Source organism: Erpetoichthys calabaricus, chromosome 16 (assembly GCF_900747795.2).
Source record: "Erpetoichthys calabaricus chromosome 16, fErpCal1.3, whole genome shotgun sequence".
Classification (NCBI taxonomy): domain Eukaryota; kingdom Metazoa; phylum Chordata; class Cladistia; order Polypteriformes; family Polypteridae; genus Erpetoichthys; species Erpetoichthys calabaricus.
Window position 1 is genome coordinate 78,729,894 of NC_041409.2, and position 24,592 is coordinate 78,754,485.

General features: G+C 38.6%; 2 protein-coding genes across 2 annotated transcripts in view; both read right to left on the minus strand.

Annotated features, from left to right (window-relative positions):
* The window catches only part of lrr1 (leucine rich repeat protein 1), a 147,318-nt gene that overhangs the window by 14,075 nt on the left and 108,651 nt on the right, over positions 1 to 24,592 (minus strand). The gene's annotated exons all lie outside the window — the stretch shown is intronic.
* On the minus strand, positions 1,218 to 24,364 carry pole2 (polymerase (DNA directed), epsilon 2). Its single transcript, XM_028821309.2, has 19 exons — positions 24,222 to 24,364; positions 19,352 to 19,452; positions 18,197 to 18,272; positions 17,657 to 17,734; positions 16,638 to 16,731; positions 16,270 to 16,344; positions 14,906 to 14,989; positions 14,738 to 14,794; positions 14,493 to 14,541; positions 12,891 to 12,963; positions 12,141 to 12,313; positions 11,907 to 11,996; positions 10,925 to 10,979; positions 10,357 to 10,416; positions 6,144 to 6,221; positions 5,607 to 5,715; positions 4,749 to 4,925; positions 2,080 to 2,147; positions 1,218 to 1,478 (listed from the first exon to the last, which is right to left on the minus strand). Exons 1-19 carry the CDS (start codon positions 24,287 to 24,289, stop codon positions 1,460 to 1,462), a joined length of 1,584 nt encoding a protein of 527 aa, XP_028677142.1. The 5' UTR covers positions 24,290 to 24,364; the 3' UTR covers positions 1,218 to 1,459.

Sequence of the window (24,592 nt, forward strand, 5' to 3'; positions counted from 1 at the left end):
CCATCTGAACTAGTGTAGTGCTGAGGTGTCACCCATTGCATGGCTACACTTGGGTCCTAACGTGGGATCCTGAGTTTGTCGTGTGGTGGGTGCAGCAATGCGCTGTATCAGCATGTGCTCCTAACCTGTTTTACTGCAATTGTCAAATATTGTTTATTTGTTTTCTGAAATGGTTAGGTAGACTTTTTTGAAGTATGGCTGCTGGGTAACATGACTTCATGTTCTGATCCGTTATCTTTTAACAATTGCACAAGGTCACGCTTTATGTTTGAAAGGAATAGAGCTATTTCTGCTCTTAGATCATCACAAAGTCGTTTTAAAAATGTAACATCACAAAAAGATGTATTTGTTATACAGTCTTCAGCAATTTAAACCAGTTTTTTCACCTTTTTCTGATTGAGACCAGACTGGATTCAACTTACAACATGCAAATTAAAAGAAAACATTGTCTTCTGATTAAAAGGTGTTGATTATAATATTAAGCATCAACTTCTGCAGAAGTAGGTTTGAAATCTCTTCTCAAAACTCACTGCAGCTCACGCCAAGCCAGGCTATTTATATTATGGATAGAGCCAATACATACATAGATCTACTGTATATTACACGTCTGGACAGACCTTACAATAACTTACTTTACAATGTTTCCACTCTAAATATTTACTAAAGGAATACAAAAGACAGAACAACAAACATAGCACTTTGTTCAAAATGATTACAACAAGCATCATCAGGCACGACATATGCAAGACCTACTTTTTTATCAGTACATTTTGTATCTTAAGGTGTAACGTCTATGAGAAGTTATCCGATTTGAAAGATATTTCCCACAAACTTGTAGCATCAGAAACTGATTTATCGTTCTCTATAAAACCAGAAGTAACACATACGGTTGTAGTGCAAATGCTTAAAATTTAGTGAAAGGTGTAGAGAGGTGTGTTTTGATGATGCTTTACTCTTTCCGATGTGTGGTTCATGTCTAAAATCTGAACAAACAATTAGGTATTTCAAAATAATATTCTTTTAAATGCTACTGCAAGCATGAGATAAGTTAAAATAATCAAAATGTTACTTATGTGTCAACTAAAGACAAATATCCAGGTATGTTTAAGAAAAAATCTGATTTGTAACATTTAGATAAAAGATGCTATTCAGGTTGCCAAGCCTTATTTTCCCAATGCTTACTTCTTCATAACAAATATATTGTGAATACATCTTCATTAAGTTGTAAAGACATATCTTTATTGACAACATGGCCAAAGGTAGACTAACAGCGACAAAAGATTTAATATTAAATTCTTATCAAATAAAACAAAATATATATAAATCTATGTAAAACTGAAATATCAATTAATACTAAACTTACATGTATCACATTTTCTTTATACAAAAACATCGTGTAAAACAATTAATATAATAAATACACTAGATGATATGAAGACAGCAGATGAAGTTCTTTTCATTAAAGTCCTTGGAGTTTGCTGTGGAAAACAAATGACAAATTAAGATCCACAATTCACTAATATGCAAAGAACACAATTTAAACAAATCATACATTATGTAACCAGATTGTTCTAAGACAGGCAAGGTCCTTCTTGCAAGCCGCCACACCTTGACACTTGGGGTGTGAAATTTGGTCTTCACTGTCCATGGACAGCAAAAAAGTAATCACTTGAACCACTCAAGCCAAAAGAGGTCTAGGAGTGCGACACTTGGCTTACTGCACTTGACCTCTTCTATTCTAACCAACAACAGGAACCCCAGTTGTACTTCTTGCTAATCAGGACTTTCTGAATACTCTTTTCTATCTAAATATTTCTAAATTAATCCATTTTATCAACCACAAAGGTTTGCAATATAAAAGTAATTTAATATCCTCTATCGCTATCTGCTGTATATACTGTATACATAACTTTTTTCTCAATTATAAGGAGCCACATTTTGTGACTCTTCTTCAGGCCAAATACTCACCATACAGAGTAAGTAGTAGTTCTCTGTACAATCTATCCCCAGAAAGCTGGCAAAACCATCATTTTCAGTTACACATCTTATGTGAAAGAAAGAGAAAGAAAGAAAGCTCACCTGTCTTCAACACTTCTACTGGATGGGTAATAAACCTTGAATGTAAAGCCGCTTCTTGGAAAAGAACCCTGAAGATTCAAAGCATGTAATGTAAAAAGTGAATGTTTTCATCCTTAAAGAGAGTCTGGTTGCAGGCACTTAGTCTAATAGCAGCTAAACTACCCATAGCAGCAACTGAACAATCTAACAGTATTAAAAATTAATTCTCTTAGCAAAACATTAAGTATTATCATTTGTATATTAAATTAATATACTAGCACAAGCAATTGTACTTCAGGGACAAGTGCTTACTCCTCCAGCAAAACTCCAAAGCCTACACTGACTCATTAGGTATTACATACACAGAAACTTCTTTCTTTTTGTTTCAATTCTCTCACTCTCTCTTACATCAAAGAACAAAACTTTGTGAGCTGCAGGTCATATTTATACCAGCTCTCCAGTAATTGCATCTTTTTTTCCCCCTTGGAATCCTCTATTTCACAAATATGCACAGGATTTAATGGCTGGGAATTAGTAAATTTGCATTTCAGGAGACTTCAAGTTTTCTACGGTGTCCCTACTTTTTTGTTTTATGTTAAACTTTATTTCATATTTTATATAGAGGTTGTCTATCAGTTGGTGTATGTTGTCCTACTGCATAGGCAGAATTATTTTGTGAATGTCAAATGAGGAGATTAGGAGCACGTGCTGATACAGCGCATTGCCGCACCGACCACATGACAAACCAACTCAGGATCCCAGATTAGGACCCGAGTGCAGCCATGCAACTGGTGACACCTCAGCACCACACTAGTTCAGATGGAATGGAACCTGTGTGAGGTTTTTAATGGTGGCTGGAGTGTCACTTCTGCCACTAACCCCCCAAATTTTTCCGTGCAGGTTGGAGGGCCTATACGCAGGGCCGGATGCAGATTAATGTCATACCCAGAGAAAGTATAACAAACTAGGAGATAAAATTAGATGGTTTAAGAATATTCCATAATCTTGCAATAACACCTTGCCTAATCTGTTTATGAACCAGGCCATTCTTGCTGATATTTGAAAAACCGATTGTTTCTCCTGCTTCAACATTCATTGAAAATCAATGGGATTGTGTGTGTGTGACTTACTAGTAAATACAGATGTTCAATAAAAACACAGAAATGAAATGCTTGCAGACTAAAGCCAGTTTACTAATCCCATATCTAACTTTTCAAACAGCATTTGACATTATCTATATGATTTGCTATCCCTCAAGTGGAAAAGATGGTTCAGTTACTGACTGAAAAGAAAGGTTTTACACATTGTAGGCCAGATATCAAGAGCAGTGTTTGGGAATGTAACTTCTATTCACTTACTGCTGTTGTAAGTACAGTAATGAGATTGTATAATTACTTATTCTAAAATGTAATTCATTACAGTGTGTTGCTTTTGCATTACTTTTTCTTTTCTTGTATATTAAAAAAAAGACATACCATCCTTATTCCATTTTTCATCTGGGTATACCACTAGTAAATGGTTCCATACCAGCATATCCCACTGTAACCATGAAGAAGGACAACTCCAAATCTTATTTATGAATAACATTATGATCAACCCCCAGTTACATCCCCCACTAATTTAATTAAGAAACCCGAATACTGACACATTTGTTTCCACTGTTTAAATCCTAAGCCCACTTATGAACCTCCTCTTGTTTTATTAATATGTTTAGTCCTTTGTGTGCCGTGAAGTACATGACATCCATATCCTTTTTCCATTCCTATTGTGGGCCCCCAATGATTCACAGTATGAACACTGGCCACTGTGCCACCAGATCACACGGTTTCAACATCCATCCCTCTGTCCATCATTTAAATCCTCTTTATCCTGAGCAGGGACATGGGGGCTGAAGCCTATCCCAGCAAGCATAAGACACAAGGCAAGAACAATCTCCTGAAACTGTGCCAGTCCATCACTGAGTGAATATATTTTCACACACACACACCGCACACTAGGGACAATTTAGCGTCTCCATTCCACCTAACCTGCATTTCTTTGGACTGTGGGAGGATAATGGAGCAACTGGAGACTGTTTCAACAGATCTATACCAAATAGCTGGATGAGAACTAATATGTCACTTCTTTAATGGGTTTCTGTTACTGCATGCCTGCAACACACTCCTCTTTTCTGATTATTCAATCCTTTTGTGTCACCAAATAAAAGCTCTGAATGTACTTGTTACTCAAGAAAAATATAAGCAATAGGAATTTAATGGATTTAGCAAATAAGGCTCTACCAGCAAAAAAAAATAAATATCCAAGACTGTTTTTACTCTAACTGACTACATTTTCCAAATATAATTGAAGACTCTCTAAATTATGGCTATGATAAGCAAAGCACCCCTACATGAAATAGCTGCTCCCAGGCTTCTTTCAAAATAAGCAGAAATCAGAAAATTATTTGAAGAAAACTAAAATAACAGGCAGTATTCTTGTGGTTAAGGTGTTTAATCAAGTGATTTTTTCTCTTTTCTGTTCTGAAAAATGACATTAATTATAATATATTTTCTGCACATACCTAGCCCCCAAACATTACACGGATCCTTTTTTTATTTAGATGTTACAGTCTAAGATCTGCTACTCAAAGCTCTTGAACTAAAATCCTAGTACCCTTTTCATATAAACATGAGACAATAAACAGTACTTACAGGGTTAACACAGAGGCAGTCTGTATTCACTATGTTGAATGGATCATACTTGTCTGCGAAAACAATGACATCTGGCACCGGATACACCCGCAAGGCATAGTCATAGGCCCAGTACGCAGGACTGACATAAAGTGGGAGGGGTGTGAGGTGCCCTTGAGATAAAATAGTCTTTACAAACTGGAATAAAACAAATAACAATCTTTATTTTAAAACTGGCATTCCCCATAATGATCAGCATCTCAAGGCACTTTGCAAATACAGGTCTCTAGCACAATATTTTTTTTATAAATACCTCTATACATACATTTATACACTATGTACTTAATTCAGGTTTTGTGGTTTATAGCACATTACTTTTTAATTAATGGGGTTTTGTGTTTTAACTATATTTGAACACATTTTTAGCATTCTGAGCCATAAGCTGGAAGCCTTCTCATTTAGTTTTTACACCCATTAGTTTCAGGCAGCTGAGGCCTATCCCAACAACATCAGGAGAAAAGAACTCTTAATGGGTTATATATAGTCCACTGTCTGCTTAAGTAAAAAAGGTGAGCACTATTTCAAAATTAATCAAACATTTTTGTAAAACTGTTTATGCTCAAATTATAAGTGAGCTGCTCAGTTTGACACAATGTAAGGTGGAAGAAGTGACTGTCCTAATTAATATATATCAGAGTTTGATATCAGTTTTAGTTAAAGCTGAATTTGCATGTGGGAGATATTAGAGGTTACTGGAATGATGCATCGTTTAGACAAAGTATACTGAGAACCACAGAAGATAAAACAAAAGTATATTTTAAGATATAATTTGAAGCCCCCTATAGACTGAAATGCAATGGAGTGTGTCACATAACTTACATGATTGGGAATATCAAAACTACTGCTTGGAAAACGAACACAGTTTCGGCACATTTTGTTCACCATGTCCTCTCGAAAGACAACAATTTCTTGTGTACAGTACTGAATTCTGAAGAGAAAAGGTCACAGTTATAATTGTAATAAATATTTATATTAAAAAGCATTTCTAAAGCCAGGCTATGCTTCAAGAGCAGCAAATCTTATGTATGACCAGAAGAGGTCAGTCTTCAACAGCTGTTATAGAAAACATTTTAAGAAACAACTTGGCAGATCCAAATGTTAATTTCATATCTATACATGCAGCAACTCTGTCACCAATCAGCCTTAAACACACATTAAAATCATTCACAATCTATATTAAAATTCTTCAGATGATGGAGGACACTACTAGCTACAACTTCTATGAAATGGAGACAAGTTTTAGCAGGCTACTGTATCATTTATCTCTAGATATTTGTAGTTTCCAAGGACTTAAATTTTTAATCTTCTGTGCTGAAGATTTAACCCCAAAAGCTCATCTTTCAGTTAGAGCTTTACCTGCAAGGATTTGTAGTGAATAATGAAAATGGGACTTTCTGTCTGAACTCTTCAGTAATGTACTCAGCAAGAGGGGGCCTAAGGGGAGACAAAGAATACACGTTACACAGAAGCAGGGCATTTGCCATACCACAACTGAAAAACATACATAAACAACAACAACAGTACTTGATAACAATTAAGTACTTTGTATTAGTGATAAGGAAAGGAAAAAAATGCATGTGTGGGTACACTCTGTAATAAGTGTAACGGTAATCTAATATGTATGAACAACAGTAGACAAAACATGTGAAATTCAGGACTAAATTTAAACCCCAAAAATGATTTAGTGGTCTGGGATAGGACCACACATAGGGATCATTGCCAATTTGGTGCATTATACAAGTAATGCAAGCATCCTAAGGTCACTTTTCTCAAATCCTAATGGTAAGTCTGATGCCATCCATCCATCCATTGTCTCCCGCTTATCCGAGGTCGGGTCGCGGGGGCAGCAGCTTGAGCAGAGATGCCCAGACTTCCCTCTCCCTGGCCACTTCTTCTAGCTCTTCCGGGAGAATCCCAAGGCGTTCCCAGGCCAGTCGAGAGACATAGTCCCTCCAGCGTGTCCTGGGTCTTCCCCGGGGCCTCCTCCCGGTTGGACGTGCCCGGAACACCTCACCAGGGAGGCGTCCAGGAGGCATCCTGATCAGATGCCCGAGCCACCTCATCTGACTCCTCTCGATGCGGAGGAGCAGCGGCTCTACTCCGAGCCCCTCCCGGATGACTGAGCTTCTCACCCTATCTTTAAGGGAAAGCCCAGACACCCTGCGGAGGAAACTCATTTCAGCCGCTTGTATTCGCGATCTCGTTCTTTCGGTCACTACCCATAGCTCATGACCATAGGTGAGGGTAGGAACATAGATCGACTGGTAAATTGAGAGCTTCGCCTTGCGGCTCAGCTCCTTTTTCACCACGACAGACCGATGCAATGCCCGCATTACTGCGGATGCCGCACCGATCCGCCTGTCGATCTCACGCTCCATTCTTCCCTCACTCGTGAACAAGACCCTGAGATACTTGAACTCCTCCACTTGGGGCAGGATCTTGCTACCAACCCTGAGAGGGCACTCCACCCTTTTCCGGCTGAGGACATGGTCTCGGATTTGGAGGTGCTGATTCTCATCCCAGCCGCTTCACACTCGGCTGCGAACCGATCCAGAGAGAGCTGAAGATCACGGCCTGATGAAGCAAACAGGACAACATCATCTGCAAAAAGCAGTGACCCAATCCTGAGCCCACCAAACTGGACCCTCTCAACACCCTGGCTGCGCCTAGAAATTCTGTCCATAAAAGATATGAACAGAATCGGTGACAAAGGGCAGCCCTGGCGGAGTCCAACTCTCACTGGAAACGGGTTCGACTTACTGCCGGCAATGCGGACCAAGCTCTGGCACCGATCGTACAGGGACCGAACAGCCCTTATCAGGGGGGCCGGTACCCCATACTCTCGGAGTACCCCCCACAGGATTCCCCGAGGGACACGGTCGAATGCCTTTTCTAAGTCCACAAAACACATGTAGACTGGTTGGGCAAACTCCCATGCACCCCCCAGGACCCTGCTAAGGGTATAGAGCTGGTCCACTGTTCCGCGACCAGGACGAAAACCACACTGTTCCTCCTGAATCCGAGGCTCGACTATCCGACGGACCCTCCTCTCCAGGACCCCTGAATAGACTTTTCCAGGGAGGCTGAGGAGTGTGATCCCTCTGTAGTTGGAACACACCCTCCGATCCCCCTTCTTAAAGAGGGGGACCACCACCCCGGTCTGCCAATCCAGAGGCACTGTCCCTGATGTCCATGCGATGTTGCAGAGGCGTGTCAGCCAAGACAGTCCTACAACATCCAGAGCCTTGAGGAACTCCGGGCGTATCTCATCCACCCCCGGGGCCCTACCACCAAGGAGTTTTTTGACCACCTCGGTGACCTCAGTCCCAGAGATGGGGGAGCCCACCTCTGAGTCCCCAGGCTCTGCTTCCTCATTGGAAGGCATGTTAATGGGATTGAGGAGGTCTTCGAAGTATTTCCCCCCACCGACCCACAACATCCCGAGTCGAGGTCAGCAGCGCACCATCCCCACCATATACAGTGTTGACACTGCACTGCTTCCCCTTCCTGAGACGCCGGATGGTGGACCAGAATCTCCTCGAAGCCGTCCGAAAGTCATTCTCCATGGCCTCCCCAAACTCCTCCCATGCCCGAGTTTTTGCCTCAGCAACCACCAAAGCCGCATTCCGCTTGGCCTGCCGGTACCTATCAGCTGCCTCCGGGGTCCCACAGGACAAAAGGGTCCTGTAGGACTCCTTCTTCAGCTTGACGGCATCCTTCACCGCCGGTGTCCACCAGCGGGTTCAACTTGGAGCCTGTACATTGGGGTTTACCCCGGTGGACGAGAGGGTAGCCTCCCTTCGCCTTCGGGTGGGGGGACGGGTCCTAACTGTTGTTTGTGCGTATGCACTGAACAGCAGTTCGGAGTACCCACCCTTTTTGGAGTCCCTGGAGGGAGTGCTAGAGGGCATACCTTCTGGGGACTCCCTCGTTCTGCTGGGAGACTTCAATGCTCACGTGGGCAATGACAGTGAGACCTGGAAGGGCGTGATTGGGAGGAATGGCCCCCCTGATCTGAACCCGAGCGGTGTTTTGTTATTGGACTTCTGTGCTCGTCACGGATTGTCCATAACGAACACCATGTTCAAGCATAGGGGTGTTCATATGTGCACTTGGCACCAGGACACCCTAGGCCTCAGTTCGATGATCGACTTTGTGGTCGTGTCGTCGGACTTGCGGCCACATGTCTTGGACACTCGGGTGAAGAGAGGGGCGGAGCTGTCAACTGATCACCACCTGGTGGTGAGTTGGCTTCGATGGTGGGGGAGGATGCCGGTCAGGCGTGGTAGGCCCAAACGTGTTGTGAGGGTCTGCTGGGAACGTCTGGCAGAGCCCCCTGTCAGAAGTAGCTTCAACTCCCACCTCCGGCAGAACTTCGACCACATCCCGAGGGAGGTGGGGGACATTGAGTCCGAATGGGCCATGTTCCGTGCCTCTATTGTTGAGGCAGCTGACCGGAGCTGTGGCCATAAGGTGGTCGGTGCCTGTCGTGGCGGCAATCCCCGAACCCGCTGGTGGACACCGGCGGTGAAGGATGCCGTCAAGCTGAAGAAGTCTGATGCATTGCCTCCTAATTGCATATTGGTTAACACAAACAGTTGCATGTAATTTGCTTACAAGGAAATACTGATCTCCTATGTTGATTTTTATGCATCTAGTACCAATGCTTTTCATTATAGCTACGTTTGTTTAGTAAGAATGTATATCAGATTTCTTAATGGTGACAGAGGCCTTACATTAATGTTTACACTAGGATACTCAAATACTGCTGCAACCAGTAATCTCTGACATATACAGTATTTGTTAGAATACCCAGAGAAAGGTGGGCAATCTTTTGGCCTTGGAACCCATAAAGGTTTATTTACTCCAGTGATATTTGGTGTTTTTTCTTTCCTCTCACCATAGCATTTGTTTATTAAGATGAACATTTACAGTCTCATTCTTTTAGTGCTAAATAACTTTTCACGAACAATTAATTACTCTACATTTTTTACTTGTTCTGTAACCCTTTGTAATGTGTCTATAATTATTTGTGTGTGAGAATGTCCTATGTAAATAAATGTTTTTGTTGTTATAACCCAAAATAAATTACACCATCTCTTTTTATTCTACTAACAATTCAAATATTCCCAAAAACCCGGGTGACCATCATGTTTGATGGTTCTTTTTAATCTGCAACTGGACACGCCTCAGACTTTAAATAACCCACAAAACAAAATCTGCTTCTCTTTTACCAATAGGAACGTGAGTTTTCTAACCTAGATTTACCTAAAGAAACAATTTAAAAATTTTGCCCAAACACCATAACTGTTCCTTTGTGAAGGCCTGCCTCAACATATATCTTCAAAAGGGAAAAAGGGTAAAGATTAGCCCCGCAAGGCTATACAGCTTAAATGTTTCGACTCTAACCTTTTTTTTTCTTTCTTTCTTTCAGTACAGCTATGATCTTTACCTTTTTCCTTATACCAATTTTATATGTCATCAGATTTGCAACATGATCTGCAAATCCTACGACTGCCAGTGTTTGACCTGCAGTATCTTCATAAATTACACCCAAGCTTGCACTTACCTGGGTAGGATTGTACTGGGACCAGGGTCTTCAGGACCAGGTACAAACACAAAGCGACTGCTGTTAATTGGGATTTGAAAAGCATATTTTAAAAACAGATTTGAAATGTTTACCTCAAAACCCTGCCCAAAAGTACACATGCAAAACTCAAGTTTTTCATTAGATATTACACATGCCACTTTCCAAGTTTACAAACCTTTTGACTAAAGGGAAGACTGTGCTTGATGCCAATTTAATCTATGTTTTATACAAAATTCCCACTGTAAAGCAGCTAGTACTATAAAATATTCCGCAATTCTTGTGTGTTTCCACTTGGCATAAATAAAAAGATCAGGATACTCAGTTTACACAATAAAACATGTAATACTAGTTTACACAATAAAACATGTAATACTTCATGGTTGTATCAAATTCCAGGAAAAGTGCCAGGTCTACACAATTAAACAAGTTCAGTATGTGGATAGATGCATTTCAAGCTTTAAAATCTTCCCATGCAGGAAAAGTCATGATTAAGAAAAAGTATGTTTGGTGATAAACATTCTTGGTAGGAAACTTAAAAACTTCATACCTCTTATGAATGTCAGGATATTCACAAATTATATCTGCTAGGGCTTTCAGGGAATCTAAATACAAATATGCAGGAAGCAAGTATTAAAAATGATTGGGAATATCTATTGTAACACAGAAAAGACAATAACAGACTTTATATACAGTGATCCCTCGCTATATCGCGCTTCGCCTTTCGCGGCTTCACTCCATCGCGGATTTTATATGTAAGTATATTTAAATATATATCGCGGATTTTTCGCTGCTTCGCGGGTTTCTGCGGACAATGGGTCTTTTAATTTCTGGCACATGCTTCCTCAGTTGGTTTGCCCAGTTGATTTCATACAAGGGACGCTATTGGCAGATGGCTGAGAAGCTACCCAACTTACTTTCTCTCTCTCTCTTGCGCTGACTATCTGTGATCCTGACGTAGGGGGTGTGAGCAGGGGGGCTGTGTGCAGCTGCTTCCTGAAGGACATGCTGCACAGTGCTTCGCATACTTAAAAGCTCAAAGGGCACGTATTGATTTTTGACTTTGTTTTTCTGTGGCTCTCTCTCTGTCTCTTCCTCCTCCTGACAGAGGGGGTGTGAGCTGCAGCCTTCAACAGCTTTGTACCGGCGGTGCTTCGCATACTTAAAAGCCAAAAAGCCCTATTGATTTTTTTTTGACTGCTTGCTTTGCACTCCTTTGAAAAGGAAGATATGTTTGCATTCTTTTAATTGTGAGACAGAACTGTCATCTCTGTCTTGTCATGGAGCACAGTTTAAACTTTTGAAAAAGAGACAAATGTTTGTTTGCAGTGTTTGAATAACGTTCCTGTCTCTCTACAACCTCCTGTGTTTCTGCGCAAATCTGTGACCCAAGCATGACATTCTAAAAATAACCATATAAACATATGGTTTCTACTTCGCGGATTTTCCTATTTCGCGGGTGGCTCTGGAACGCAACCCCCGCGATGGAGGAGGGATTACTGTATCACATGTCCTACAGCAAAATGTTTTACCTTTCAGTGATTTTATATGATTTTTCCCATAAGGAGCCGAAGAGAAGTTTCCACAGAAAATGAAGCAAGTTGGAGGCATTGCAGAGTAACCTGCATGAAGGAACAAAATAAGTCATGTTATGCATGTTCGATGCTAAAAAAACAAAAATTCTGTAGAAGTGGATATAAGCAGATGTACATGCAGGAATTACGCATGCTTGGTTGTTGAAAACAAGAAGCATGAAATTAACTTACCAGCAAACATGGTGTGAATCTTCTCAAGCACTTCAACACTGTCCAGCCACACATCAGAAACAAAAACAAACATGGCATCTTCATTCTCATCCTCCAACTGTTTTAGCCTTGCTGATGCTTTAACGGATGTTGATGAAGGACCACCAAAGAAATTAATGTCCCCATAATAGGCCCTGCAAGCAAAAAAAAAAAATTAGAGCACTAGAAATTATAACTTACACATAGCTACATTTCTACATGGTGCTTTACTGGATGGAAAGGTGGCATTTTGAAACAAAAACTGATTGCCAAAATCATAGTTGCCTATTTCAGTCTGGTACACAAAAGACTGATAAATTAATGTAAGGTATTTAGTTGCACATCTTACTACGAGTGTTGCTATGATGTACAAATCCTTGTGTTAGATGGTATTTTTATAACTTAAAACAAACATATACACCTAGCACACAGGATCAGCAGCAAAAGCACAGTTGTGAAAAATTGCTGTGCGCCTACAAAGTACAGTAAGTTTTTTTGGAATTTAGCAGCATTCTAGTTCTATCACTGAAACAATGGTTAACACATTTTTATTTGGCTTCTCATGCAGTTCACTCGCTATTTCTTCAACTATGCGAGTCAAAATGTTTCACTTGTATTGTATAGTAAACAGATAAAATTTCTAAAGTTTCTGTGAAAGTGTAACAATGTAAGCAAGTGCAAATATTTAAAGGCTGTGGTGGAAAAAAAAGAAAAGAGAGCTATAATAATGACCTGGTTGTGTTTGAAGGTTCTGTGGGAGGAAATCCAAAGGCATTTACATGAAAAACGCCATCCTCATATGAGCCTGCAGTGGATAACAAAGTGTGTGCGATTACTAATCATTAATTATCAATCATTTAATTCATCTACAGGAGATATGAAAACACAGACATGCTTAAATAATCCAGTTACAGTGATGCAGAAACAACAACAATAAAAACCTTGTAACTAAGGAAATTCAATTCAGTTTATTTCTAATAGGAAAATACACCAGTCCGAATTTATGAAAAAAATAAAAATCCTCTCAGCTGGTTGAAAGAATTTCCTAAGTTTCCTTGGGCAGTGGTGCTTTGAATGATGAGGAAGGCAGCATTAATATTAAAGATGGAATTACTTCAAGAGATTAGGAGGCGAGTTATCATAAGGCAGCTTTACGGTGCAGTAGTTAGCACAGCCTCAGTACAGCTCCAGAAAACTGGGCTTAAATGCCAGGACTGCATGAAGTTTGCATGTTCATTTTTGGCTACTGTGGTTTACCTACTAAGTTCATAAGCTCTGCAGGTTAGGTTAATTAGTGATCAAAAATATGCCTGATCTTATGCCCAGATGATTTGCTTCAGGCCCGTAAGACTCCAAAACTGAACAAGGCAGGTAAGGACAAAGGATGGAAGTATGGTTTCCACATTAAAACAATGAGGGGCTGCTCCAGCTTGATTTCAAGTTGTACTTCCCTTCAACAGCTAACAAAATGGCATACTCAAAATACTAATGAATAATGTAAAATTTAACCTTGCGTGCAAAGGAATGTAGCGCAGTGCGGCAAAATATAATTAGGGAAAGAACTGTCTTTAATTTTAGGAATCTTTAACATATGTAGTATACTACACAAACCTTTCTGGTTTTAATACATTCCTATGGCTAGGTCATTGCTCAAGCTTTTTACAATGTATAAATTTCTATCTGTGACTTAAACTTGAAAAAGGCATTTGACAGGACCTGCAATAGCACAGAAGTACCAGATGATATATGAATTATAGAAGTAAAACACTCAGTAATGGAAAGCTGGAAAGAAAAATTATGTGATAAATGAGCAGTTTCATGAAGAGAGAGGAAGGTGAGTGCATAGTTGACAGAAAGAAATGATATGGAAGTAATATGTCGTTCTGGCAATGAGAAACAGCATTAAATGGCTTAAGGCATGAAAGGTGAAGAATGAACCTAGGTAAAAAGGAGAGCTTTGACAACTGTGAGAGGAAGCAGCATCAGGAAAAAGGCTAATGAATATATATCTAAAATGGTCCTGGATGACATAAGTTGAAAAGATCTTGTCTCTAAAGGATACCCAGCACTGTAAAAAGCAAAGGAAAGGACTGTGGGTGAAAAGTGGTACAATTAAATAAACATTAATAACAACCATTAAGCAGTTTTTTTTTTTTTTTTTTTTAAATTGCAGTCTTCACTTGGAAAACACTTAACATAATTTATTTATACAAACTGTTTTTAGTGTTTTAAAATGGTATTATGTTTAATGCTTTGTCAGAGTGGTTTCTGAAAAAGAAGCTATACAGGGTTTGGATAAGTGATAACACAGCAAAAAGAGAACCGACTTCTCACCTTCTGCTAAAACAAAACAAGCTTCCGTATACAGCCCACTATGAAACTGGTGAGGTTTTGTTAAGAAAGACATCTGTGTTTCATTGTGTAGCTATTTATATCAGAAAACCAGAACAGCTTAAAAACTTCAGCTGTGCTTTTCTATTTCCTAACCAGCAAAAAATATGACGAAGAAAGTATGTAGTTCAATCAGCAGTGAGCAGGTCAAATGCTTCAAATGCAAACTAAACAAGATTAAAGGATATTGCTTTGCTGATATTCAGCTGAATGCATCCAGTTGGATCTTCTAAGTAGAATTTCCCCTAAAGCAGAAACAAAAGACACTTTAAAATGGGTTTCAACAACCAGCTGTAATTTTCTTTCAGTGAAATTCTATCAGGTTAACTTAGACATGCATGTTTGATTTAATGTACCTCTTTTAATTGTGTTATCATTCCAAGAACAATGATTTCTCCCAACTTTGCTGTACTTCCCAGCAAAGCTTCTACAGTTTTTAACTGCAATACAAAAATGTAAAGAAAGATTCTTACATCCAAGCAATATGTATTGAAAACATTGAAATTCATTACAAAACTTTAAAATTGTATTAAACAGACCAACATTGAGCAACCCGACTCAGAAAAAAAAAAAGAATTTAGCATAGTTGTCAGGTATCCATAGTCTCCAACAATCTATCAAAAGCAAAACAGGTTTAAGTAGAATAAATGAATGAACACACATAGCCACACATCAGCTCTTCAGAGTACATCATTTTTGATACATCTATTACATACATGTAAAATGATTATCATGCCCCATACCAAAAATTAACTGTGGGTCAACATAATCTCATTCACATTATCAATACAACCTTTACCCAAATATGTCTTTTGCCAGTTTCAGCTTTACCTCTGTTAAGTGTGAATGAGACTACCTAGGCTGGGAGAAACTCAACTTTACTTTCCTAAACATCTCTCCACTGTAGCACCATATAACAGCAAATTATTTCTTCCTGAATTGCATTGTTCTTTATGAGTCTAGCAAAAAATTTCCATAAATACAAATGCAATTTTAACAATGTTTTGTCACTTTTCTACTGCATATTATTAAAGACAATGGGGTACATTGCAAATTTTATATGCATACCAGTTTCATTAAAAGGCATATGACTAAGGAAAATAAAAGATATTGGTTATTTCTCAATTATCTTTGTATTAATTGCATTTTCTGTATCTGTGCTACTTGAAGTACCAAAGCTTAACTTGTGTAGTTTCAATTGTTCCTCAGTAGCATTTAGCTTTGAAAATGTAGGCTAATTTTACATCCAATTTTTTTCTTATGTTTTTGTGGCTATTCAATTTTAATGAAGGAATGCTGGACTTAGAGGTTGTAGACTGAACATACAACAGTCCCCATCAAAATTTTCATGTGAAAATGGGTTTGCAATACATGAGGATTAAGACAAGAGCACACTCTAGCAGCATCTGTACCCCAGCAAAACTTCATGGTGTGTTCTCTTCACAGTTAACATTATTATTTAATTCAAATGTTCATCTTAATTTTGGAGATGGACGCAAGTTATATAGATGCACCATTTCATATTATATCTAAAGCAAGTATCAAGGGCACATGATCACAAATACATGATAAGGTGTTTTATGAAGTGGATACGATATGAATCAGCTTTCAAATGTTTTCATGCATAGACAACTTGTTGGAGTCTCGTACACCACCATGCAACTGAACAGGCCACCCAGATGGAATGATTATTTTTCAACATTTTCTGCAATTTACACACCTGGAATTTGTTCCTGCCTTCACTGGGATCTGAGCCAATTACTGATGGAGTGAACAGCTCATGCCTATGTGTTCGCTACAATAACAAAATAAAAAGAAGACACTCAGAAAAACTAAACAATGCATATTAGTTTTAAAGCACAACCCTTTCTTAAAAAAAAGGGAAGCAAGAAGATTCAAGAGAAATCAATGTCCTATGTGTAAAGCATGTCACCCATATATTTTCAACAAAGACAATACCATACTGCATCATTTTAATAGTAGAATAAGAATCTTAAGTGATCAGGTATATGTGTAAACCAGACAATGAAGTAAGTGAAAATAATGAACATCAGGGTAAGCTTTTATTTTTATAGAATAAAGTCTCACTTGCTGCAGAATTGTGTACCGTTCCCGAAACAGATCAGCTTTATCCTTTGCACTGCCACACAGTGTCGGACCATGATGACCACTCATGGACAGGCTGAAACATAAAGGGAGGCAGAAATTTCAAGTGGTCACTATTCCATCTTCATAGTGCTCATCTGTTACATTACAGTACTGTTACAAAAAAATTATACAAAAAAAAAACAAACAAAAGAGACATGTAAATCACAAGGGCTCAATATAATGTTCTCTATATTATTCAGTTATAGCATATGTTTCCTCAAATATACATTCCGTCAATGTGCATTGCTGTCCTTGGCTTTTAAAGGCAGGTAAATCATTAAATATTATCCTGAAGAGACATGCTTTTCTGGAGCGTTTTTTCATCTTCCTAATGTGCAAGTCTATGCATTCCTCTTTGCATTGGACTGTATATATTATAACGCTACACTTATGTTTTGATTTATGTGCAAGCTTCTTTCTTAATGTGTTGCTAACTTTAAATACCTACTGTAGGAACTGATTGATAGTTAAAAATCCTCAAGATTGTTTCAAACACTCTGCCTGACAGTCAGATGTTCCTGCTTGGCCATGTTGCTGTTTTGACTAAAACCCAGTATGCGTAGCCACAAGCTTTCAAAGTTCTTCTGAGATATTTGCTCTACTTGGATTTGGACTTCATGTTGGTTGGTAGATTCTCCACCCTTCCGTTGACATTTCCACTCTACAACACTAAACTGAGTTATAAAGATGGAAAATTGACAGATGAACAGTTATTTCATTTTCCATATTTTTGTATGTTTATTTGTTCATTTTCCCTTTCCTGTTCTTAATGCCCTTCACTTCTTATTTCATTGTTTGCTGCTAAAATACTGAAAGCAGCTCTTTTTTTCTTTTTATTATTTTTATTATTAACTGCCTTTTACCATTATAATGAAGGTTAATAATTTTGAAGGAAATTTGATTCACTGCGCTACAAGCTGTCATACAGACTGGAAACTCCTCATACAGTGGTTACTTACGGTATAAACTTCTTCCTTTCTGAACTGTAAATGTAACGAGGAACATCAAATGCTCCAATGATGTTAAAAACATGGTCTCTAGGAATAAAAAAAAAAGATTTTTGTGAACCTGCTTACAGTACTTAATAGACATAGGATTAGAATTCAACATATTTTCAGGTGGTATAATGTATTATAAAACTGATTTGCCATGAAATAACTTCTGATGCTGCATATTAAAACAAAACAAAGATTATTTGACAATCTATTTAACAATTTTTAACAAAAAGGTATATGACAGAAGTGCAAGAGAATCAAAGAAGCAAAAGAAGAAACTGGAATAGACCTCAGTGTTAAATATTTGACTTTAAAATGGCAAGTGAGTTACACACACATTGATGCATATCAACAGACAAGATTTTTGCATTTATAGAGATTTATAGAGGAAAGTCATTAGACGTTATGACTAAAAATGTATAAATGTAAACAAAATGGAGCAGTACCTCATCCAAAAGTACACAAGAAAGCAAAAAACACACGGATAACTTGGAAGCTACTCACATAGTTTCAGTGCCGGATTGGCTACATTCCTGGACAGCTAATTCAACTAATGGGAGTTCAATCATATTAGAGGACACTGGTATGAGAGAAGGAAAAAAAAAAAACATATGTCTTCTGTAGGGTACTTGAAGATTTATATGACAAGGCAGTATCACGTGCTGGATTTACATTTTAAGAAGCTCATAAAATCTGTAGCTAGCCTTTCACTCTATATTGAACAAGTAATTTAACTGAAAGATCCTCCCTCATTGTTATCATATCATTGTCTGGAAGTGCAACACAAGATATTATGACCAGAAAGTATATATATTAAAAAAAAATAACCAAAAGTACAAATGTCTCATGAGCTGAAGATGGGGAAAACTGTATTGGAGAAACCTGTAATAGTATTTCAAGTTCAAGCTTGAAGTTCAAGCTGTTTGTGCACAGTGTGATGAGATTCTTACTTGCAGGTCTCTTAAAGACTAAGAAAAGTCTAATACCAACAACAGACAATTAATACAACATAATATAAATAAGAAACACACATAAGGTATGAGTTGTCAGTACAATCGGCTACTCATTAGCCTTATGACCCAAGCATTAATCCCACCTCTGAATCTAGTGGTGTTAGTGAAAATAATCTTTTTACAGTTTGCCAGAACAGAGGTGGGAGAAAACACATAAACGTTGTCAGGATAGACAATATAATTCAAAAGGAGGCACGGAGTTGAAAGCTGCCGTTTAGTTATGTGGAAGAAGTGACACGAGCAACACATCTTTAGCAGGTTTCCTGCGGCTTTTTGGACTTGAATTGTAGGCAATGAGGCAATTTTTTTTTCTTTTAAGTTTTAACAGTAAAAACTAAGTGGTACAACATGCTGTATTCATCATATCTTTACATGTGCTTGCTTGGAAAACAGAAAAAGTGCAAAAACAAGACATTTGGGCTGTTGGAAGTAAAGGTGGTCCATGGTGCAAAGTTTGAGAATCAACACATATTATTCTTCATCACAGCTCTAAAATCTCTTCTTCCACACCCTCCACTATTACGAAGGTAATTGTAACAATAAAAAGATACAAGACATCAGATTTAGAACAGACAAAGTACAACAGTTTTCTAATTCTATAACTTTAACTGTGTAGAAAGAAATTTAAAGATCTAGCTGTACTTACATGGCTGCTTTTCCACAGCGTCAAGAAGACGCTCAATAACATCTTCGAAGTCCAACTCATTGACAGAGGACAGCACTTCCGTAAGGTACTTACTGGCCTCGCTGAAAGAGCAAATAAATGTAGATTTTATATGTAGAGATATATAAGCATGCAAGAATGTGTGAAACATGAACCTCTTTGTTATATCCTTTTTAATTTCTGTAAACATTTCAAGTGACCAACCATCAGGTTTACACTAATAAATATTTAGCTAATCATTGCAGTACCAAGTAGAATATGTACAGGGGATGACCTGCAAACAAATAAACAGGAAAAAGTTTGATTTTAAGTCAGAAATTAAACAGATTCCTGTTAAGCATGAAAACAAATTCACTTTCCATTTATTTAGCATAACAATTCAAGGTCATTGTGTCAATGTTTATTCATACCCAAGCATAACCAATATTATGTGTAAATTTGTTATTAAATTGATATTTACTTTGACAATATTTAATTTGCCGATGCCAAATTGGCCCTAGTTTGTTGTGTGTGTGTTCACCCTGCCACAGACTGGCACACCATTCAGGGGATTGTTTCTGCCTTGCTAGCTGGAACAGGGTAAAACACCCCCCACTCCAGCACACCCTGCGACCCCGTTCTGGAATAAGCAGATCAGAAAATGACTGATTGACATACTTTTTACCCTGATTCAACATTTAAAATGTCCTCTTAAAACAATGCTCTTTTGTAAATGTGACCTGTTCAGCAAAGATAGTATTATATCTTCAACACACAAAAGAAAAAACAACAAGACAACAAGAAAACACATATAGTTGTGTTCCTTTTTCGTGGCAGTCTTCTAATAATTCATTCATTACATTTATATAGCGCTTTTCTCAGTACTCAAAGCGCTATCCACACAGGGAGGAACCGGGAAGCGAACCCACAATCTTCCACAGTCTCCTTACTGCAAAGCAGCAGCACTACCACTGCGCCACCTGTGAGGACTTCTAATTACCTTATACATCAAAGGTGAATTTGCAACTTTAGGTATGATTCTAAGTTTTAAAAATTACACCTAAAAAACATGAAACTGCATAAAGAGACATAAATCATCTGAAGTTTATTTAAAATAAAAAAACAATCTGGTCACATCTTACTGTACTTAATATCATTGCAATGGTTGCCTCTGTCCTTTAGAACTGATTTTAAGATACTCCTAATCGTACATAAGACTATGAATTGTCGTACTGTTTAATACTTTGGTGAGTCTGTCCCCTTACACTCTCAAACTTAATCTTAGATCCTCGAACACTGTGCTGCTTATTATCCCAAAAGCCAAGTGTAAACAATCTGGGGTCTCATGTATAAATGGTGCATATGCACAAAAATGTTGTGTATGGCCTTTTTTATACTCATGTCACAATATACAAAAACTAAACTTTGCATAAAGCCGCGCATATTTTCACGGCAGCCTCAGACCATTGCGTACACATGTTTCTGTTCAGTTTTGCAAATAGTCAGCACACAGCGTCAAACCAATACTACTGTTTCTGTGTTGTTCCCCTTCTTTTTCGTATTCACATCCATGACACAGGATTTCCCAAAAATAAAAAGATATTAATTGCATATTGTTTACAAATTTAATTCACTTGATTGTAATCAATCTGTAACAATACAATGGTGCACAGAATGGCCAAACTATTCCAAATACCATAGCTGCTTTAGCTTTGTTAGAGGAAACGGAAGAATTAGAAGAGAGCATGCATTTATAGTTGATGATGGCTGGCTTCTAAGTTGATTTCAATTTCCAAGTGCTATCCTCTTGGAGCCGTGTGCTGAAATGGCACCGGTTTTACAAACGCAGACTTTGAGAAATTGGGCTCTACTTGCTCCTTTGCAAGTTCTGTCCACTCTCATGTTTTTAGTCACAGGAGCTTTTCAACGTGAACTGGCTGACCGATCGGGTATTTCACAATCATCACCGAGTCACTCCATGCCAGCTGTATAGGATGGTATTATCCGCTTGTCATCCAGATAGATAGGATTTGCTTACACTGTGGTTGAACTAGGAAACATCAAAGTGCAATTTACAGCAGTGTCTGGTTTTCTAAATGTAATTGGAGCGGTCAAATGCATGCAAGTTGCTACTGCAATGGTACTGGACAAGTTACATCAGCCAGAGATGAATCACGCAAAGAATAAGCCGGCATTGCATCATCTATAGCCGAAGCACCAATAAAAATGGCAGCTCTGCAGCCGCATGCGCTTTTTTTCCCCCCAACTGGTGTGGCAAAAAGCAAACAGTCCCTTTACAGATAGCGCGTCACCTCAAACAGCCATGTAAAGAGCAGAGAATCTATCCGTTGTGGCACTCAACACTAATGCTACACTATAAAGGTGCCTTCAGAGAATGAATTTGCTTATGTAACTTGAAAACATTTCCACTCTATTAATGTTCTGCTCTATAGTGGACAAAAAAATATGTTGCATTGTGCAAGCATGTAGCGTTCATTCCTTTGAGATTCTGGTTCATGTTCACAGGATTACACGTCCACTGTTGTAGCCCATCCTCCTCAAGGTTCAATGAGTTGTGCATTCCGAGATGCTTTTCTGCTCACCTTAATTAATTCAAAAGAAGTTAATTAGCAGCAAAAACAGGTAACTAATTAAGAAAAGGGTTAGAATGAAAACCTGCAGCCACTGCAGCCCCCCACTCCCCAGGACTGGAGTTGGGGACCCCTGATCTAAGCCTGTCTGTTATCTTGAACCAGTCTAGCCATTATGTTCTGACCTTGCTCATAAACAAGGCATTTCTGTCCACAGAAATGCCACTCACTGCACACTTTTTGCTTTTCCCATCAATCCAAATAAACGCTACAGACTTTTTGTATGTAAAAATTAAAGAAAAAGTAGTTAGAGAAATACACAAACACGCCCGTCCAGAACCAAGTGCCAAGTTCAAAAATCACTGAAATCTACGGAAGCGTATTAGGGCCATGGTGAAGAAAAAAAAAATCCGGACACAGTCTCGACGTTTATGACGACAATAAAGTCGACATGTTGGCTTTATTGTCAACATTTCCACTTTAATCTCGACGGTTATAACGAGAATAAAGTCAACATGTTGTCGAGATTAAAGTTGACATTTCCAATTTATTCTTGTAGTTTGACATTAAAGTAGAATGTGGTAAACTAAACTTCATCTTAATATGAATATTTCATTTACTAGATTTTCTCAAACCCCGTTATAAGTTATGTAGCACATTAAATGCTTTGTGTTAAGTGTTCCTCGACCCAGTTGTTAATCGGTACGTGCTTCTTAAACTGATTTCCTCTGCACTAAGAGGAGGCGCAGGCAGCGATCACCACACAGAATACATTCACTTCATGATATTCCTGCTCCCTGAACATTTAGAATGCTAAGATATAAGGCATAAACGGCGAGAATAAAGTGGAAATGTCAACAAAGTCAACATGTCGACTCCATTCTCATCATACACGTCGAGATTAAAGTGGAAATGTCAAGAATAAAGTCAACATGTCGACATATATAGTGCACTTCTGTAGAAATCACACTTTTTTACCATGTTGATCTTTGATGGGAACTGAAGCTCCTGACCAATATTTGCATGAATTTATGCACATAATTGGCTGATTAGATAATTGCATGGATAAGCAGGTGTACAGATGTTCACAATAATTTGAAAATATCTTTAAATAACTGTGACAACAAATAATTTTCAACCCATTCTCTCACTTTACTTCTACATAAAATAACTGTAACATTGTCAAGCGCAAATAATCTAATTCAGGGACTTAGGGGGCCAAAGCATCTCCCAGCAGCACTGGATGCAAGGCAGGAACAGCCCTGGACAGGTGCCAATTTAGAACTGTCAAATAAGCAAACTATGGAAGAAACTGGAGTACCCACAGACCCACACAGATATACGGAGAACATAAAACTCCACGCGGACAACAAATGGATCCAGAATTTGGACTCAGGATGCTTGCCTGTGAGGCAGCAAGAGCTAAACACTGTTCTCTTAATTTACTGCAATAATTGCAAAATAAGATATTGATTAAGTGTTTGATTTGTCCTAATGTTGATGTAACAGGATTAAGGTTGTTATTATAACAGTAGTGTAGAAACTGTAGGGGGAAAAAAATCATCAGACACAGCAAACTACCCAAGCTCAGTCTCATCAAATAACATTTTATCAAATCTGAAAACCACCCCTTCACACTTGTTACCCTGAAGTACTCTTTCTTGTTTAACTCTAAAAACGACTCTCCTGCTACATCAATGGATGCTTGCGTACTTAATGTCAGTTCAATTCCAGGGACGCTGCATTTTAGTTTTTAAATCGAAAATTGAATTGATTTGATTCCACTTTCTCTTGGCCTTACTGTTGTGTAAAGAGTTTAATGCATGTCTTTCAGTACATCTTTAGAAGGTGTATACTGGTTGTAGAGTTACAGAAAAACTGAGACAGAACTGATCACTAATAAATGTCAAAAACTGACTGTAAAAAATCTTGCAGAACATACTGATAATCAACAGATAACGAAGAACGATGATATGCGAATATAAAGGAAAAACCTTCGTTTGAATGAAATAAAAAAATCATAATAAAAAAACGCCTGAACTAAAACTAACATCTTCCAGAAAAACAAAAATCAGGAAAGAGGACTTGTAGAGTCATCGCTTCATACAGACGCATGCACCGCAAGGCAGAGGCAACTTGCCTTAAGTCCGAGTCTGCAGCTTTACTCGGTCGCCTCAAAACGGGCCGTCTCCGGAACCCCGGAAAGGCAGGCAGTCGACTACTTACGCCAAAGTAGCACACTAAACACCAAGATTCGACTTTACACTGACTGATTTACTCACGGCCTTAGAATGAGTCCCCGCATCTTGAAAGCTGAGGATACTTTATTTTTCACACGGTTACTCGCCATTTCCAAGAGTTCGCGCTAAATTTTCCCCTTCCTGCTAGCTGGAATCGCTACCCGAGGTCCTAAAGCTCGTCGGGTTCCGTCCAATCGGAAGCGCCGGTCACTGCAGGTCACGTGACAAGCACTTAGTCCACGAGTACCGGTCCACAGGAGGTTCCTGGCTGCGTGTGTTCTCTCTTTTAATAGCTTTTTAAACTCTCTTTCTAGCGCAAATTTAGAAAACTCTGTCTTTTGGCAGGAAAAAAAATAATCGTGGCAGGTATTAAATGGAACCCATCCATTCATTTTAAACTCATTTTATTCTGC

What these genes read in the sequence shown, in the direction of transcription:
- pole2 (XM_028821309.2), bottom strand. Translation starts at nt 24,289, where the DNA reads ATGGCGAGTAACCGTGTGAAAAATAAAGTATCCTCAGCTTTCAAGATG. An exon ending in GGTACACAATTCTGCAGCAA is followed by an intron (nt 16,345 to 16,637) that starts GTGAGACTTTAT and finishes TTGTTATTGTAG; the next exon opens with CGAACACATAGGCATGAGCT. An exon ending in TGATAACACAATTAAAAGAG is followed by an intron (nt 14,795 to 14,905) that starts GTACATTAAATC and finishes TTTCTGCTTTAG; the next exon opens with GGGAAATTCTACTTAGAAGA.